This window comes from Ovis canadensis, chromosome 23 (assembly GCF_042477335.2).
Source record: "Ovis canadensis isolate MfBH-ARS-UI-01 breed Bighorn chromosome 23, ARS-UI_OviCan_v2, whole genome shotgun sequence".
Lineage (NCBI taxonomy): Eukaryota > Metazoa > Chordata > Mammalia > Artiodactyla > Bovidae > Ovis > Ovis canadensis.
The window spans coordinates 48,244,985-48,265,155 of NC_091267.1; the positions used below are offsets into that span (position 1 = coordinate 48,244,985).

The 20,171-nt window shown below is 41.5% G+C and overlaps 1 protein-coding gene across 1 annotated transcript in view; it reads left to right on the top strand.

The window, feature by feature from the left end:
* Window positions 1-1,684: 1,684 nt before the first annotated feature.
* The window catches only part of ABHD3 (abhydrolase domain containing 3, phospholipase), a 57,821-nt gene continuing 39,334 nt past the window's right edge, over window positions 1,685-20,171 (top strand). The window contains exons 1-3 of the mRNA XM_069568910.1: window positions 1,685-2,039; window positions 2,523-2,686; window positions 3,856-4,038. Coding sequence (XP_069425011.1) covers window positions 1,878-2,039; window positions 2,523-2,686; window positions 3,856-4,038 — 509 coding nt within the window. The 5' untranslated portion in view covers window positions 1,685-1,877. The remainder of the gene's footprint in view (window positions 2,040-2,522; window positions 2,687-3,855; window positions 4,039-20,171) is intronic.

Consider the following 20,171-nt stretch of genomic DNA (forward strand, 5'->3'; position numbering starts at 1 on the left):
GAAGAAATTAACACACCCCCTACCTGAGGGTTGCCATTCTAGGAGATATTTGCAAGATTAATGGCCTTTTTACTTTGCTTCCTCACCTCCCCTCATCTCTAATATGTAAAAGAACCTGGCATCCAGACCCCAATAAAATGGTTCTTTTGTGGCGCTAGCCTGCCATCTTGTTGGTCTACCGGCACTCCAATTAAAGTCTCTTCCTTGCCTCATGACCTCCTCTTTCGGATTCATCAGCCTATCATGCAAGGAGTGGAGAGTGAGCCTGGACTTAGTGACAGAAACTTGGGCCTCTTCCATTTCAACCATTTTATTTTAGAGGCAAGACACTGGAGGCTCTGAAAGAGTACATGATCTAAGCTTGGTGGATGAGTTCAGAATTGCTTACTTGCAGGAAGCACCTTTTCTGCACACTGGGATGCCAATGAAGAATTTCATATTTTTCACTTCAAACTTAAGCAAAATGACATATACATGTACCTGTTAGTGGGGCAGGGTACAAAGCAGAAACAGGCATTGCAAAGAATGTGGCAAGTAAATTGTCAAGGATGGCAACCATCATGGCAACCACCATATGCCTTTGAGTTTCTGAGTGTGTTCAAGTACAAAAGTCAGTGACTGAAAGAGAATTACTTACGTTCAGGTGGAGGCCAACACATACATCATTCAATTTAGTCATCTTAATAACTCTATAAAAGCAAAAATTACTGTTCTACAGACTGAAAAACACAGGCTCAGTGAAGATAACAATTATTCTGAGTAACGGCAACCATCACGTTCATAGCCAAACAACATAAACTGCTCACTCTTGCCCATTTCCCTATCACTTATTTATACCATTAATTTACAGTTCTGTAAAGTCTGTCATATCTGCACAGCCCTTGCCTTTTTCCCTTTGCACTCTTGGTACATTTTGACGCAAGGAGCTCATAACAACGGATTGTTAAATCTTCTAATCCCTTCAGATGCATGTGAGCAGCTCCTGGCTTTAGTCATGTTGCCATAAATAAGCCTAGCAGGGGCTACTTCACAAATGGTTTCTCCTCTGGACATTAGGTAACTCTCAATTTCCATGTATCAATAAGTTGAAAACGTTAAAGAACCACAAATAAGCTTTTAAAAATGTTGAATCCCAGTTCCTACTTTTGATCTCATTTATCTTCAGGAACCACTTCTCATTTAAGGCATACTCAGCTACTTAAAGGATTCAGGGAGATTTTCAGTACGAGTGCCCTCACCGTTGACTGTTTATAGACTATTGTTTCTCTTTTGATAGTTTTCTTGAGGCAACACAGCTTCCTTGGGGGATGTAGGATTTTTTTCACTACTTAGGGCATTCTCCCAACATGCATGAACTCTCCAAATCTTGTAAGTCCAAGGTATCGTTCCCCGGCACCCTAAACCGGCTAGTTCATTACATATAGGATTAACCAAGACCCTGGCAGAATCGGTCAAGGTCACCGGGGCAGGTGCCAGTCCCCCAGAACCTGAAAGCGTGCTTCCAGGCCCATTTCCATCTTCGCGCTCCCACCCCCACTCCCACCCCTACTCCGGGGGTTCGCTCGGGCTGACTGCGACTTGGTCCGGAGACGCCTCCTCCGCCCTCACGGCGGCCCGGCTTGGCACTCTGGAAGCTCCTCTGGAAGCTTCCTGAGTGGCAGGCGGTGGGGGCGGCCCGGGGGAAACCGGGGCGGAGCCGGCGGCGGCCGAGGGGCCGGGCTACGCCTCCGGGGGCTGATCGACCGCGCCCGCTAGCGGAAGCCGCGCTTAGCCCGGCTGGAGCCGCTCGCGTAGAAGGTCCGAGGCAGCGCCGCGCCCGCTGTCGCCGGCTAGCCGGCCTCCCGCCCCAAGACCCGCTCCCCCGCGGTCCCCGCGCCATGCAGCGCCTAGCCATGGACTTGCGGATGCTCTCCCGGGAGCTCTCGCACTACCTGGAGCATCAAGTCCGGGTGGGTTTCTTCGGTTCAGGCGTGGGCTTCTCCCTGATCCTGGGCTTCAGCGTCGCTTACGCCTGCTACTACCTGAGCAGCATCGCCAAGGTGAGCCGGGGGATGGCGCGGGCGCCTTGGCGCAGGGCCGCGGGCAGCTTTGCCTGGAGTGGTAACGGCAGGCGAAGCCGGAGGTGCCGCTGGCAAGCCAAGCGCGAGTGGCCAGGGCCGTCCGGGGGGCCCCTTTCCCCGGCATCTGATGGATGCCCTCCGAGAGCGCGGGACCCTGCTGACCTCGGCGCGGGTGGCGCTACCCGGTCACCTTTCGCTAACCCGGCGGAGCTGCCCCCGAGATGCTCTCTTAACATTTTTCAGGGTGACTCCCGGGCGTCAACTCTCGCCTTTCCCTAGAGAGGTTTAATAAACCGCTCTTAGGTTGGTTGTGTTTGAAGAACTTGCATTAGGCTTCCAAGAAGGATATTAATCAGACGGGTCTCGCGCGCTGGGGGACTAGTCTGCGCTTGTTACTGGTTTTCGGTCGGCAGAAACTTTGCTCTGTTCTGGGCCCTTCACTGATACTGGCTCTCCCCACAGAAGCCCCAGTTAGTGACGGGGGGTGAGAGTTTCAGCCGCTTTCTTCAGGACCACTGTCCCGTGGTGACAGAAACCTACTACCCGACCGTCTGGTGCTGGGAGAGTCGAGGACAGACGCTGCTGAGACCTTTCATCACTTCCAAGCCCCTGGTGCAGTACAGGAAGTATGTAAATTTCCATTTTTCAGTCATTTCTTCAAAGTCACAGTGTTTTGCATACTTTCAGTGTTTGGTTCATAGAACCTCTGGCTTAGAAAGTGTACAGAAGAGCTAGGAGGGATGAAGGTGGAAGGTACGTGTGCCACACACGCGCAACCGCAGGAAGATATTCACGTGTCACCTTTCATCACTGTGCGGGGGGAGGTGCTCTGGTGTAAACGGTTTATTTCTAAGATGACAGAGGTGCTTGGGACTTATCTTTTCCCAATTTGCCCTGCATCTGGCTCTGAGAACCTAGATTTTTTGATGATGTACATTGAGCTGGTGGTGGGGGTGAGATGGATGCCAGTTAATTTGGACTTTCTGTGATGGACCCCAGTAAAATGCTTATCATATTGATAAGCAAATGGGTTTCAATGATAATGTCCTTAAGGTGTTAAAAGATGTGGTCCAGAATATATCAGTAAGCAGGAGATTTAAATGATGCCTATTATTAATTTTCCTGAGTCATCTATTCCTTTCTGGAATTTCTTTTGTTGCCTGGAACTTGCACTATTTATTTGGGAAAATTCTTCAAGATTGTAGATACTGTGTGAGAAGTACTTGAAACCTTCAAGAAGCCAGTTTTGTAATAGGCGCTATAAGGAGACTGCATTATAGAATGAAGACAGCAAGAGCAGTGACCAGATCAGCAGTTTACTTATTCATCATTTCCCTGTTGAATTATTTGGGTGACCTCAATCAAATAGGGGTTAAATGCTGGGTATTTCAGAGTAATGAGGAAATGATTAAAATAAGTATGTGAAGTAGTTTGAAGTTCATTTTTATATACTACCTTTTACTGATCTTGCTGAAAATACTTATTGTACTAATTTCGTGACATCCATGCAATGGAAGAAAGTGATGTGTGTGTTAGCAGATGCAGAAAAAAGTTAAGATGACTAAATAATGTCAGGTATATATACGGAATTAAGAACTAACACTAAGACATGACTTGCGGGACTTCCTTGGTTGTCCAGAATTTAAGACTCTTGCCCTTCCAATGCAGGGGTTGTGAGTTTGATCGATCCCTGCTCAGGGAACTAAGATCCCACATGTCATGTGGTGTGGCCAAAAAAAAAAAAAAAGTGACTTGAAACACTAAAGGAGTATATCTTTTGTATTATTTCTTTCAGCGAACTTATTAAAACTGCAGATGGAGGACAGATCTCCCTGGACTGGTTTGATAATGATAACAGTAAGCGTTATATGGATGCCAGCACCCGGCCTACTGTCTTATTATTGCCTGGCCTCACTGGAACAAGCAAGGAATCCTATATCCTTCATATGATCCACCTCAGTGAAGAACTAGGATACAGGTACCCATGAATGATTTCTTTTATTTTTCCCTTAATTCATTTTAAATGAGGCTTCACTGTGTCTACGTTTGTTTCTGAAATACTTGTTATTTCTTTCATGGATTAAGTAATCCCCTAAATTATTATTTTTCCCTGCTTCCTCCTTTCCCTCTTTTCAGGAAAATGCATAACTGAATCATTTCACAGAAAATAGCACTTCATCACTGAGTAACAGATTTTGGCCAAACAAATGAATGAAATTAGAATCACCTAGGAATTATAGGATCTAGGCCTGAGAAGCAGTAGGTCACAGTGAAGGGATTGCTGGGAGAACAGTGATTACAAACCCCTAAGAGACCACACAGGGGCCCTCATGTCAGACTTCATATTTGAACCCTGGATCCACTAATCTTCTCTCATCAGATCAGATACCAAGTGGTACAAAATATTCAGAATCAGCTTGTAGGTCATCCTTATTTTTCCAAAGGTGATCTGTGCCATTTCTGTCCACCTGAGTTTGCAGGTGCACAAGGCCAGGGCCTAGTTAATGATGGTGCAGCATTTTTAAGTAATTATTATTCAACTCAGTCACCAGATACTATTTAATTTTTCTGAGCAACTTAGCAACTTTAAGTTTCTGGTTCAGCTCTAAAATTTTAAAGCAGAGTCATGTGAAAGGTACTGCTTTTTTGAGCCTTTGTCTTTTTTCACCAATGGTAATTATGGTTGTGGAATGCTGTGAGTTGCAGTTAAAGTAGAGTTGTTATCTTTTCTTAAACTTCGAAGACTTGTTTGTGTAAAAAACTGATGTTGACTTTATATTAATAAAAACATTTTCATATAAAGAAAAAATGCAAAAAAAGAAGAAAATACCATAATAGCTGATTCAATTTTAATAAGTTGACTCTAATTTTTTTTATATATAAAGCTGATTTTGTTCATGAGGTGACAGTCTCTTGGAAGCTTTAAGATGGTATTCCAGAATTATGGTTCCAGTTAAATTTGTACTCAGAAATAGCAGGAATTTTATTATTATCCCATGTTTAAGCACCATTTAGTTAGTTCTGATTGATTCCAGTTATCTTGCTGAAACTTAGTCATGCTGAAAAAGTACAGGTCATAAAGCCTTTTGTACATATTTAAATTGCTAATTCTATACTTTGCCTGAACTGTCTCCCAAGATTTAGAAAGTGCTTTTAAAAACAGTGACTTTTTAAAAACGGTTTACATCAAAAAAATCTTTGAAGAAAAAAAAAGCTGGGGGGACTTCTCTGGCACCTTAGTGGTTAAAACTTTGCCTTCCAATGCAGGGAGTGGGGTTTGATCCCTAATTGTGATGCTAAGATCCAACATGCCTTTTGGTCAAAAAACCAAAACATAAAAAGAAGTAATATTGTAACAAACTCAATAAAGACATTTTAAAAATGGGCCACATCAAAAAATAATCTTTAAAAAATGAAAACAATGTAATTGTAGGGAGATGGGGAGGAAGAGGAATGGACTGGGAGTTTGGGGTTAATAGATACAAACTATTGCATTTAGAATGGATAAACAACAAGGTCCTACTGTGTAGCACAGGGAACTATATCCAGTCTCCTAAGACTGAGTGACTTCACTTTCACTTTTCACTTTCATGCATTGGAGAAGGAAATGGCAACCCACTCCAGTGTTCTTGCCTGGAGAATCCCAGGGACGGGGGAGCCTGGTGCGCTGCCGTCTATGGGGTCGCACAGAGTCAGACACCACTGAAGTGACTTAGCAACAGCAGCAAGGTAAACCATAATGGGAAGAAAATAAGAATGTATACATGTATGTATAACTATATACATAAATAAACAAAACACAATGTAGTAAAAACTCAAAGACTGAATCTCATCAGCTGTAGAGTTGCCTGTAGGTGTGGCTTTTTCTATCACTTGTGAAAGTTTACAAATTTTATTACCATGGCTACCATTACACTGTGCTTCAAAGCTGTGAAAGTGAAAAAGTGAAGTTGCTCAGTTGTGTCTGACTCTTTGCCACCCCATGGACTGTAGCCTACCAGGCTCTTCCATCCATGGAATTTTCAAGAGTACTGGAGTGGGCTGCCATTTCCTTCTCCAGGGGATCTTCCCAACCCAGGGATCAAACCCGGGTCTCCTGCACTACAGACAGACACTTTAGGAAGGTTCTAGTTTCCTTAAGGGCTAAAATCTCTTCTACTGATTCAGAAATTTTATTTAGACTGTACAATAAAGAAGGCTTTACATTGTGAGGGGAAACAAAGAGTTATGGCCAATTGCCCTTATCACAAGGAGCCTAGAGAGCGACAGGCTAGACCAGTTCACTGTTGGCTGCTTGAAGACACAGCTTATTTGGGTTTCAGGAACTCTAATGCTGATCACACTGGATTGAAGGTAGCAGAATGTATGAATAAGCAATGACCAGTAAACTTTTCAATAGCCTTTGAGCCCAACCTCATTTGTTTTTAACTGCAAGGAATCTCTGACCCTACATTGAAAGGGCTAGCTTTCGTTGTATAACAAATTATCCCCAAACATAGTAGCTAAAAACAGCAGCATTTCTACTCACAATTCTGTGCATCAACAGTTTGGGCTGAGCTCAGTTGGGTGGTTCTTCTGGCCTTGGGTGGAATGATTCATGCATTTGTGGTCAGCAGCCAGGGCAACTCTGGGCTTGGGGATCGGCTGTAGCAATGGTTCATGTCAGTTCCATGTGATCTTTCACCCTCCATCAGGCTCACCAGTGTTCACTGGGTGGCAGAGGGTCCCGAGAGTCCAAAAGTCAGACCTTCCTGGTGGTCCAGTGGTTAAGAATCTGCATGCCAGTGTAGGGGACATGGGTTTAAAGAAGATCCCACGTGCTGTAGGGCAACTAAGCCTGTGCACCACAGCTACTGAGCCCTTGCTCTAGAGCCTGTGCTCTGCAACAAGAGAAGCCACAGCAATGAAAAGCCTGCAAACCACAATGAAGAGTAGCCCCCACTCGCCACAACTAGAGAAAGCCCATGCACAGTAATGAAGACCCACCACAGCCAAAATAAATAAATAAATAAAATTTAAAAAAAATTTTTTAAAGAATCTAAAGTGACAGCTGCAGGTCTTCTTCAGGCCCATTCCCTGGTGGTGGCTCAGACAGTGAGGAATCTGCCTGCAGTGCAGGAGACCCAGGTTCAATCCCTGAATGAGAAAGATCCTCTGCAGAAGGGAATGGTAACCCACTGCAGTATTCTTGTCTGAAGAATTCTATGGACAGAGGAGCCTGGCGGGTGATAGTCCATGGGGTCACAAAGAGTCAGATATGACTGAGCAACCAACACTGTGGTTTAAGCACTCTCACAATATTGTTTCTGCCAGATTGTATTCAAAGCAAGTCATGTGGTCAGCCTTAAGTCAGCAGGTAAGAATTTAGACTCCACCTCCTATTAAGTATGTTTGCAATCTATTGGAGACAGTCAAGTAGTTTCAGTGCTGCTGACATTTAAAAAAAAATGGATCCTGTGCTTTGGTACAAGTCTAAACTGAGTTCTTAGGTTGCAAAACAGATCTAAGTCACTGATGATCCCTTGCATGGGATGAAGCAGATAACAGAGCTTGGGGAAAGGTGTGTGATGTGCGGGAAGTGCATGGGCTTTAAAGCCAGGTCTGGGTTCAAATGTTGGATCTGCCACTTGCTGAGGGACCCTGGGCAACTAATTTTTAGCTTCCCCAATATAGCTTCTCACTTATTACAGAGCTGAAACGAATTAGGTTGTAGCAGGTGGTTTCATGCCTTGAACAAAGTAGATCTGTAGCTATGTTTGTCTTCCTTCGTGAGCTTTCTATTCCCTGAGCAGAGTAGAACAGTTTTTTTTTTAAATAGTTTAAAAAGCAAGTACGAGCAAACCTGCTTCTTGGGAAACATCTAGTTTCCTCATAGGAATGCTTGTACATTATGATAATGTTTCTTATACAGTAGAGTTGCATGAGCACCCCAATATCATCAGGAGGGTGCATGTGCCTTCAAGCCTCAATTACTATCTTACAAAAAGTTCAAGTTTATAGGGAGGGTTGTGCATTCTGTCAGGTCACCAGGGAATCATTGGTGTTTCACTGGTGAGATATGATTTAGAGACAACTTAACTCCTCTCATGTAGACAACTGGGAAACCTAAAAATTTACTGTTACTCTTAAGTAGATGTCTTTTCCTGTACCCCAAAACTAACAAAGAGGCAGAACTTTGCTGTTAAAGTCCAGTAATTCAAAATTAATAATGAAAGGAAACTAAGCTGAGGGTCGTTTAAGGTAATGGTGAGCAAAGGAGGGCAAAGGTAAATGAAACTGAATGGGGAATACTTGGCCTGCCTTCACTGGCAGAGTGCACCATGTACTCGCTGAGTTAACTTGCCTCTGGGAGGAGAAGAGAATTTGCTGAGCCGGACAACTCTAGTCATTCTTCCAAATTGTATCAATTAGAAAAGTCCTTCATCTCCCAGAGAGCAAATAAGGTAAGAAGACCAGGAGGCCAAGAGTGTATTTAGAGAGAAGCCCTCACAGAAACCAGAGTACTGGAGAAAAAATTATTCCCTGTAATAAGTTATACTCATATAATTGATAAAGTAGCTGGAAATCTCATTCATTTCTCTAAGATTTCTTTAAAAAGAAATTCTATTCAATAACACAGCCTAAGAGGTATTATTTTATATACAAGGATAATATCCTGTTTCCTTAAATCTTGTTCCCATTCTCTGAATTAAGTTCTAACACTTTCCCAGTGGCTCAGTGGTAAAGAATCTGCCTGCCAATGCAGGAGACGTAGGACACTCGGGTTCGATCCCTGGGTTGGGAAGAGCCCCAGGAGGAGAAAAGGGCAACCTACTCTAGTATTCTTGCCAGGAAAATCCCATGGACAGAGGAGCCTGGTGGGTTATAGTCCATGGGGTCTCAAAGAGTCAGACATGATTGAAACCAACACTATACTGTATACTACTTCAAGTAAGGTCAGAGAGAAAAATGGTAACTGTAAGAGCATCTTAATCATCTTCTATTGAGACCATTCGTCTATTTTATGCCACCCCCAACTAATATTTAAAAAGAGTGACCTGTCTAGAATTGTGTAATAATCAGTTCATTGACATCTAGGTCAGTTATTAAGTATTTTGGCACAATCAAGTACAGTATCAGAACCTCTGTTCCCAAAGAGCATAAACACAGTCTAGTGGAACTGACAGAGAATATTCAGTAATAAGGAAGAAATTCATTAGAGAGGACCAGGATTGGCTTCAAGTGACAGAAAACTCAAAATGACAGTGACTTAAACAAGATACAGGTTTATTTCTCTCTCATGTGAAAATCTAAGAAGGTGGACTGAGATTCTGTAGCATCAGAAGAGCAAGTTTTAGGACTTCCCTGGTGGGCCAGTGGCTAAGACTCTTCACTCCCAAGGAGGGGGCCCAGGTTCAATCTCTGGCCAGGGAACTAGATCCCATATGCTGCAACCGAGACCTGGCTCAGTCGAATAAATAAATACTTTAAATAAATAAATAAATACTTTTTGAAAAAAAGTAAGTTTCTTTTCTCATGTCGCTTCATAACTCATGGCTGCTTCAGCTCCAGCTGTCACATCTGCATTCCAACCCCCAAAAAGAAGAAAAAAGGGAGACTAGAGAAAGCACCATCTTTTTTTTTAAGGATGCTTTGCAACAAATGTGCTTGTCAGTTTTGCTTTCCTCACATGGGTCTGCTCTTTCTTAGCTGGAAAGGATGTTTGAGAGTAAAATTTTTATTTGGAGCAGCTATGTACCCAGAGGAAACTGGGGGACTCTGTTACTGAGGAAGAAGGGGAGGGTGGATATTGAGAGATCCCTGACAGCCTCCAGCACTGACTGATCAGAGCGTTGCAAGTGCCAGGATTCTGTCCTACCAGGAAGCAAGCGAGACATTTTATGGAGGAAAGAAATAGGTCAGCATGGTTGGATGCAACTGAAAGGGCCAGGAGAATGAGGGTGGATAAAGCACAATTTGAGAAGATGTAGCAGGGACGGAGGAGCCTGGTAGGCTGCCATCTATGGGGTCGCACAGAGTCGGACACGATTGAAGTGACTTAGCAGCAGAAGCAGGGCAGGAGGAAGGAAGCCCAGCTGCTGGGCAAAAAAGGCCTCAGGAGACAAGAGCAAGAGTGAGTCACACATTTGTTTGTTTGGCCAAACGGCTTACAGGAGCCTAGTTCCCTGACAAAGGGATTTAACCTGGGTCCCCTGCAATGGAAGTGTGGAGTCCTAACCCCCACACTGCCAGGGAATTCCTGGGTCACACAGTTAAATTTTGACAGAGAAATGAGGGAAACAGCAGAAGAGGACAAAAGGATCAATTGAGGAATTAGTCAAGATTGCAGGCGTATGTTTCAAAAAATTTCCTTCTTGCCACGCTTAAACAAATACTCCCAGGGGCTTCCCTGGTATCTTAGTTGTGAAGAATCCTCCTGCCAATGCAGGAGACCCAGGTTCGATCCCTGACCCAGGAAGGTCCCACATACTGTGGAACAGCTAAGCCCTTGCACTGCAGCTACTGAAGGCAGTGTGCCCTAGAGCCTGTGTTCAGCAACAAGTGAAACCAGAGCAAGGCAAAGCCCTCACAGTGCAAACAGAGAGTAGCTCCAGCTTACTGCTTCCATGGTGGTAAAGAATCTGACTGAAATGCAGGTGACCTGAGCTCAAAAGCCTGGATCTGGAAGGTCCCCTGGAGAAGGTAATGGCTACCCACTCCAACATTCTTGCCTGGAGAATTTCATGGACAGAGGAGACAGGTGGACCATAGTCCATGGGGTTGCAAAGAGTTGAACACAACTGAACACCTAACACACCAGCTCACTGCAACTTGAGAAAAGCCCCCACAGCAACGAAGACCCAGCACAGCCAAAAAGAAAGAAATTTTTTAAAAAATCAAAAAAGAACATTAAAACAATACAGAAAGCACTGATTTTCGTCTGTGGTTTGACAGGACTGATATCTCCTGTCCTTCATGGCAGAGCCCACTATTGAGAGCAAGGATGTCAGTGTCCATCATTTATCTTTCTGAGATATTTAAAGCGGGCGATGATTTATTTTTTAAATTTTAGGATGATTAATAGATGTATGAAGTTGACAAAGAAGTAAAGGTCAAGTGTATCAAAATGCTTCAGCAAATGTCTTTTCAACATGAAAGTAATGCAGAAATACAAACAATTCCAGTGTCAACCTTTGACCATCAATAACTCTTTTACCTATTGGAAAGAAGAAAATTAGAGATATTTATGCTTCCTAGTTTAAAACTTACATTATTGTAACTCTTAGAGCTATAAATGTTTCAGGAGGAATAAATACACGTCACATGCAGAGAACTCAAAATTTCTTGATAACGCCACACAGTTGCTAATACAGATACATCAACCTAATATCTATGTTGTCTCCTTTTATCACTTTTTGTATTTTCTCTGTCTTTTTAATTTTCTCTCTTTGCTACTGTAGATTATTTTAGCCTAAGAGCTACTCCTTTATTCTCCTTTCCGTTAAAGTGGGAGATGATTTTCAAGAGGTTAAAATTTGACTAATTGTAAATGTTCCTTCACTTTCCAGTTTGGAGTTTGGGCTTGCGCATTTTTCTATGTAGAGGAAGTAGCACCAGTGGAGGCTAGATGGTTAGCTTTCCCTGAAGCATTAAGAGCACAGTGGAGGGCTGTCCGAAGACTCTTCCTGAGGGAGGAAGGAAGAGGAGAATGAACTATCGAAAATCAGGCACAAAAACGAAAGGATGAGCTTTGACTACTAGTCAAAGCTCTGGTTTTTCCAGTAGTCATGTACGAATGTGAGAATTGGACCATAAAGAAGGCTGAATGCCAAAGAACTGATGCTTTCGAACTGTGGTGCTGGCGAAGACTTGAGAGTCCCTTGGACTACAAGGAAATCAAACCAGTCAATCCTAAAGGGAATCAACCCTGATTATTCATTGGAAGAACTGATGCTGAAGCTGAAGCTCCGGTACTTTGGCCACCTGCTGCAGAGAGCCAACTCATTGGAAAATACCCTGATACTGGGAAGGATTTCGGGCAGGAGAAGAGAGTGACGGAGGATGAGATGATTGGATGGCATTACCAACTCAGTGAACCTGAGTTTGCACAAATTCATGGTTTTGAGCTTTTGAGTTTTGAGCAAATTCAAGGAGATGGTGAAGGACAGGGAAGCCTGGCATGCTGCAGTCCATGGGGTCGTAAGAGTTGGACACAGCTTAGTGACTGAACAACAGTCTAAAAGCAGTATCTTAGATAAGACATCATTTTAAATTAACATCAGAATGTTTTTTATCTGAAAGTATGTTTATGATTTGTTGTTAAAATAATTTCATTTTTGAAGTTTTGAGAATGAGTCAGTTAACTTGATTATTCATGAGACTGGCTAGGTGAGATAATGCTAAATGTTAGAAAGCACTGAATGAGGTACTTAGCTTATTTAATGGCATTTCTGGGAAGGGGTATGGTGGATGCCAACAAGTGATCCTGTTCTCTAGGGAACTCGCTGTTAGATGTTCCACTATAAAACGATACCTTAATTAACAACTTTCAGGGACAAAGCTCTTTTTATCAGAGCTGACATGCACTCAAAGGGTACTCTGTGTTCAGAGCACCCATCTTTTTGGAAAAAGAGACTTTAATGTTACTAGCTTAGATAGCATGGGGCAGCATAGTGAGCTGTTTAATTGGATCACCAAGTCAAATCTGCCTGCATTCAGATTCCAGCCTTGTCACATACTACCCGTGTTTCCATGGACGAATTATTCAGTTACTCTGTGCCTCAATTTTCTCATCTGTAAAGACACCTATACTTCATAGGGTTATAAGGATTACATGTAATGTATATGAAGAACCTTGGCCCATGATGAACATTTGTTAAAGCACTAAGCTAGGAAAGTTAAAGAAGTGAATCAGGCCATGGTCTGGTTTAGAAAAGACCCTTGGACTTCCCTGGTGATCAAGTGGTTAAGACTCTGAGCTTCCAATGCAAAGGGCATTGGGGTGGGTTCCATCACTGGTCAGGGAATTAAGATCCCACATGCCTCACATTCTTTTAGTCTGGCCAAGGAGCATCATTCTTTTAGTCTGTTCAGATGGAAATGAGGTACTTACTGCCTTGGCCCTGTTATCAGCTGAGAAACCATCCTAGGAGGGCCCAGAGATAGCAGGGCCAGGCAGTGGGCAGAACAGGGAGAAGGAAGGTGAGACCTGGCTAAGGTGGAGCAGCCATTGGAATCTACGTTGTAGAACACATACATGTCTGACTCAGTTTGGGGAAATAAAGTTGCCAGCAGTGAGCTGTGACGTAGAGTAATTCCTGTTAGTTCATTATTATTATTTATTTTATTTTTTAATAAAATATTATTATTATTATTGATGTAGAACTCTTTTGCTCTTAAATAGGATTTTCTGTAGGTTAGTTCAACTGGGTCTTAAGTTAACAGAAATACCAAAGAGACTCAGCTAGAATTCAAATTAGTAAGATAAAATATGAGAATGTCAGAAAACAACAGAGTAAATGTTAGGGAAAATGGGAGCACTAATGGGGAAAAAAGATTCTGATAAGACATTTTCAGAGATTGTTGAAAGAGAACTCTTGACACTGATGGTATAGTAAGGTTTTCAGCTTCCTCACATCAAAGATAACTGACGTTTTCCCCTTGTGGCACTGGTTTTGAAATATTTAGCCTAATAAATTGCATTTAGTTAAATGTTAACTTGTTGGTCTCTTTTTGTTTTAAATTCATGAGGGCACTTAGAGCTTGTGATCAGCAAGAAATAATTAGAATTGCTATTTTTGTTTACCATAATTCAATTTAGCTTTGTTGAGTGCCTGCCACATAATAGGTGCTCACTCACTCATTCATTTCAGTTGCTCAGTCATGTCCGACTCTTTGCGACCCCATGAATCACAGCACGCCAAGCCTCCCTGTCCATCACCAACTCCCGGAATTCACTCAAACTCATGTCCATCGAGTCGGTGATGCCATCCAACCATCTCATCCTCGGTTGTCCCCTTCTCCTCCTGCTCCCAATCCCTCCCAGCATCAGAGTCTTTTCCAATGAGTCAACTCTTCGTATGAAGTGGCCAAAGTACTGGAGTTTCAGCTTTAGCATCATTCTTTCCAAAGAACACCCAAGGCTGATCTCCTTTAGAATGGACTGGTTGGATCTCCTTGCAGTCCAAGGGACTCTCAAGACTCTTCTCCAACACCACAGTTCAAAAGCATCAATTCTTTGGTGCTCAGCTTTCTTCACAGTCCAACTCTCACATCCATACATGACTACTGGAAAAACCATAGCCTTGAGTAGATGGACCCTTGTTGGCAAAGTAATGTCTCTGCTTTTTAATAGGTGCTATACACAAGTTATTTTATTTAATATGAACTCAACTCCAAGATATATATTACTAACCCCATTTTACCAACCAAAAACACAACTATGGTATTAGTAATTTCACCAGAATTAAACAGTGTGACAGGGTTAAGTTTCCACTGTGCAGCCTTGCTGCAGAAAGATACATGACTTCTGTTCAGTTCAGTTCAGTCACTCAGTGTGTCTGATTCTTTGCGACCCCATGGACTGCAGCTTGCCAGGCTTCCCAGTCCATCACCAGCTGACTTCTGTCAGGCTCTTTGAAATCTTGGTCATTTTTGAAAACTCTCCTTTACTACATTTTCACATCCTTGGATATCTCAGGCTCCCAACTTGGGAACAATTAGCTCCTCAACTCCCATGATTTTTGCTTATAGATTAGATAATATAGACCTGTAATATCACAGGACTCAATTTTATCAGGAAACTGAAGACACAACAGGCAAATAAGTCATGTTTCCTACTCAGAGAATAGATTTTATAGGGAAAGAGTTGAAACAAGAGAATGAGAGAATGAGGCTCATGATTTATGAATTAACTTTCACTGTTCTCCATTACCATGTGATAATCAGGAGCTGGGCATTAATGTGGTCATTAATATATTCTTGTTAATTATGTGTTTGATTTCTGATGCTTCATATTTTAGACGAAAGTATATGAATTATATTTATCCGTCTTGATGTCTTTCTGATCTTAGTGATGTTGGAAATATTCAGGTATTATCATTTTTTAATAAGAATGTATGATGCTATTGGATGTTGTGTTATACAAATGTAAATTGGGTTAAGATAGTTGATTAGGTTATACAAATGTGAATTAGGCTATGGTAGTTGTTAATGTTATTCATATATTTTATATATCTTTACTAATTTTTCTGTCTTGCTGATGTGAGGATGTTAAAATCAACTATGATTATGGATTTTCTATTTCTCCATTTAATTCCATCAATTTTTATGTCATGTATCTGGAACCTCTGTTATCAGTCACATGTACATTTATGATTGTTAATCTTCCTGTGAATGAACTCTTACATCATTATGATATGTCTTTCTTTGTCTCTGGTTATAACATCCATCTGATATTACTGTATCCACTCTGTCCTACTTAGGCTTATCATTTATGTGATATATCTTTTTTTATACTTTAACTTTCAAAGTATCTGTGTTTATTTTCAGTGCATTGCTTGTAGATAGCATATAGTTGGGTCTTGAAGGTATTTATCCAGTCTGACAACATCTACCTTTTAATTAAAGCTTTCAAGTCCAATCACATTTAATGTCTTTATTGATATGCTAGATAATGAGTTTACTGTTTTACTGTTTAATATTTTACTATTTTATGATTTTTGATTCCCTCCTTCCCATGTCACTTTTCTCTCTCTTTTTGAGTCTATGAATTGTGTCTTTTAAAATCAAATTTGTAAAAATTTTGGCCATTATTTCTTTAAATTTTCTGTCCTATTCTCTCCTCTCCTTCTGGCTCCAAAATCACAGGCATGTTTGATCTTTTGATAATGTCCCCCAAATCAATGAAATTTTATTCATTTTTTTCCAATCTTTTTTTTCCCTCTCTCATCTTGAGATTGGAACTGCAATTTGCAAATCCAGTGAATATTTTTTATTTCAGTATTGTATTTTTTTAACCTAGGCTTTCCATTTTTGATAGGTTTTATTGTCCTTCTGATATTTCCTTTAAAAGAAAATTCATTACAAGCTGATTTTCATCTATGTCCTTGAGGATAGTTATAAAAACGGCTTGAAATCCACACCTATTGATTCTAACACCTTGGGCTGTCTCAGCTTCAGTTAACATTGATTATCTTATCTCTTGAGTTGGGCCACATTTTTCTGTTTCTTCACAGTATAGTAATTGTGGATTTTGTTCCCATTGTAGAGACTCTGGATTCTGTTATTTCTAAAGAGTTTCTATACATTTTCTAATGACTGATTTTTGTTCTTCAGGCAGATAATTTGGGTAAATTCTAACTTCAAACTCTGCCCCATCTGCAGCAGACAGCAGCTGAGGTCTCTGTCCAGGTTTTCATCCTTACCTGGACTGCTTGGGGCCCATGTCACAGAAAACTCAGTCAGAGCTGTGCACCCAGTGTTTTTATCGAGAATTTAGGCCTTTGCCTCTGTATCTCTCTCTTTTCTGAGGTTTCCTCCCTCATTTTCTCTTATAGTTGCAGCAGATTCTGTTTTCTGATTTTCAAGCCCATGAGACTGAACATTTTTATTTGACCTTTATCTATTACTGGATAATACCAGCTGGTGCCTCCCCTCGGGCAAAAAGCTGTGAACGAGACTTACCCAATGCCATTTTTTTTCTTCCAAGTGTCAAGTCCCATTTAGTTTCTGCCTGCTTTGGGTGTTCTCCATTGCCTTTATAATTTAGCAAGCATTTAGTTATTATTCTATGGAAGGGCTGGCCTTGCAGGATCTACCATGACATTTCTGGAAGCAGAACTTCCTTGTCATTTTTCCTTAGCCTGGCAATCTGCACCCTAAGCCTATTTTGATCCTAACTTATTTTTTTTTTAATTTTCTTTAGTTTCTGTCATTAGCCTAGTATCATGTTTCAACTAACATGATCTATTTTCTCATCCCTTAGAAACTTTTATACATTCCTACTTAGTGGCTCAGATGGTTAAGAATCTGCCTGTGATGCGGGAGACTTGGTCTTCCTGATCCCTAGGTCGGGAAGATCCCCTAGAGAAGGGAATGGTAACCCACTCCAGTATTCTTGCCTGGAGAATACCATGGACAGAGGAGCCTGGAGGGCTGCAGTCCTTGGGGTCACAAAGAGTTTGACACGACTGAGCAGCTAATACTTTTACTTTTTCTTCCTGAGGCCAGGAACCTTATATTTTTATTTTGTTTTTCTCCTACAAGCACTAACTGAATCTTTAATTCAGTAACTAGTCTGTTCAATAAATTTTTGAATGAATGAGTCATTCCAATATTAATATTCATGTAAAATGCCTAGAAGATGATCTAGCACATAGTAAACACTGATAAATATTATCTGCTGTTATTATCTGAAATCAAAATAGTGATCCCTTAATATTCTTCTCACTCCAGCCTTTGCTGATTATTCTTTTCATTCATAGACTCAAAGACTCGTGGAATCTTAGAACTGAAAAATAAAGTTGTATGATAAAAATTCCTTTGTTCTTGTGGATCACTGGGCTTGAGCAGATTCAAGGCTATCTGACCCATTTCTTTGTAACAGTGGTTCTCAACCAAGTGGTTCTCAATAGCCCTTCTACAAGGAAGTACTTGATCCAAAATGCCCATAGTGCCCAACGTTGAGAAATCCTGCCTTATGGGTAGCTCTCTGCCTCTTAACCTTCTTTAAGAGCTTTCCTAGTTAATGTGGTCTGTTGTCATAGAAAATTCTCAATTCCAGATTTTATTTAGTGTCTCCTCTATTTGTATTTTACCTGTTTTAAGAAGAAAATTTAAATAGTTAAAATGCATAGGAAAAATAAGTTTTACAGAAAAATTTCCCTCATATACATACCCTTTAAAATTACTTGGAGGAAAAAAAAAAATTACTTGGAGGGAACTTCTCTGGTGATCCAGTGGCTAAGATTCCATACTCCCAGTGCAGGGGGCTCGGGTTTGAACCCTGGTCAGGGAACTTGATCCCAGATGCCACATCTAAGGGTTTGAATGGATCTTGCATGTTGCAACTAAGACCTGGTGAAGTCAAATAAATAAAACTTAAAAAATAAATAGATAAATAGTTTGGGAGAAATTGTGAAAATAATTTGGATAGAGCAGTTATAAAGTTAACAGGGGCCTATCAAATGTCTTAGGAAGAGTAGTTGTGTTTCAACTAGTTCTTTTCATTTTGCTAAAGTGTCCCCTGATGATGATGAAGGCAGAAAAGGGGTTAAATGAGAGCAGCTAACTGATTGTCACCAATTGGATGGGAGAAGGGAGCCATGTGGAAGCCTTCAGGCTTCCTGCCTCCAAAGCTGCTCTGTCTTATCCTCCTGTATCTCTTTGCCTCATTCCCAAGGCTAGAGGTAGATCCTGTGGTGAACGCATAGCTTAATCCATAGAAGTACATACAGATGATTGAACAGGGTCAAGAACAAAGGCCTGTGGAGGGGTCAGTACACTTTCTCCTCTAGCAAGAGATATAGGAGCTGTGAGCCGCTGTTCAGAGTTGCCTAAAAGAAAGTGCAGACATCTCTGTTTGCAGTTTGGAAGAAAATCCCAGGTGCGTAGGCTGCTCTCTCCTGAGTGTGCAGATCATCGCTTTCTTTCTCCTCACTAGCTCTGTCCCCTTCTCTCAGGGGATACCTTACCCCGGAAGCCATTTTTTATCCTGAAGTGGTGTTTGCATGCTGAAAGTGGTTCTTTTCTCAATGACAGAAAGCTTCAAGGTCATAATTAAATTTAGCTCCAATTCCTGTGTTACTTAGGTGCTTATGCAATAAATACAAGTGGCTGTCTTGCCATTCTTTTTTAGCAAAGATTAACTGACCGTGCAGCACTTTAACTTTCCTGCTTGTTTTTGTAGTATATTTAAAGTCTTTCTCTGATTAATCAATAAAATTTAATATTTCTAGCCTTTTCTCAAATCAGAGTTCTGAGATTTTAAATAACGTGTTTTCTTTAAGTTCAGTTCAGTTCAGTCACTCAGTCATGTCTGACTCTTTGAGACCCCGTGGACTGCAGCACGCCAGGCTTCCCTTCCATCACCAACTCCTGGAGTTGACTCAAACTCATGTCCATCGAGTCAGTGATGCCATCCAACCTTCTCATCCTCAGTCGTGCCCTTCTCCTCCCACCTTTGATCTTTCCCAGGATCAGAATATTTTCAAATGAGTCAGTTCTTCGCATCATATGGCCAAAGAATTGGAGTTTCAGCTTCAGCATCAGCCCTTCTAATGAATATTCAGGACTAATTTCCTTTAGAATGGACTAGTTGGATCTCCTTGCTGTCCAAGGGACTCTCAAGAGTCTTCTCCAACAACACAGTTCAAAAGCATCAGTTCTTCAGCGCTCAGCCTTCTTCACAGTCCAACTCTCACATCCATACATGACTACTGGAAAAACCATAGCCTTGACTAGACGGACCTTAGTCGGCAAAGTAATGTCTCTGCTTTTCAATATGCTATCTAGGTTGATCATAACTTTTCTTCCAAGGAGTAAGCATCTTTTAATTTCATGGCTGCAGTCACCATCTGCAGTGATTTGGGAGCCCTAAAAAATAGTCTGACACTGTTTCCATTATTTCCCCATCTACTTGCCATGAAGTGATGGGACCAGATGCCATGATCTTCGTTTTCTGAATGTTGAGTTTTAAGCCAACTTTTTCACTCTCCTCTTTCACTTTCATCAAGAGGCAAATCTGAGGTTATTAATATTTCTCCCAGCAATCTTGATTCCAGCTTGTGCTTCATCCAGTCTGGCATTTCTCATGATGTACTCTGCATATAAGTTAAATAAGCAGGGTGACAATATACATCCTTGACGTACTCCTTTTCCGATTTGGAACCAGTGTTGCTTCCTGACCTGCATACAGATTTCTCAAGAGGCAGGTCAGGTGGTCTGATATTCCCATCTCTTTCAGAATTTTCCACAGTTTGTTGTGATCCACACAGTCAAAGGCTTTGGCAGAGTCGATAAAGCAAAAGTAGATATTTTTCTGAAACTGTCTTGCTTTTTTGATGATCCAGCAGATGTTGGCAATTTGATTTCTGGTTCTTCTGCCTTTTCTAAAACCAGCTTGAACATCTA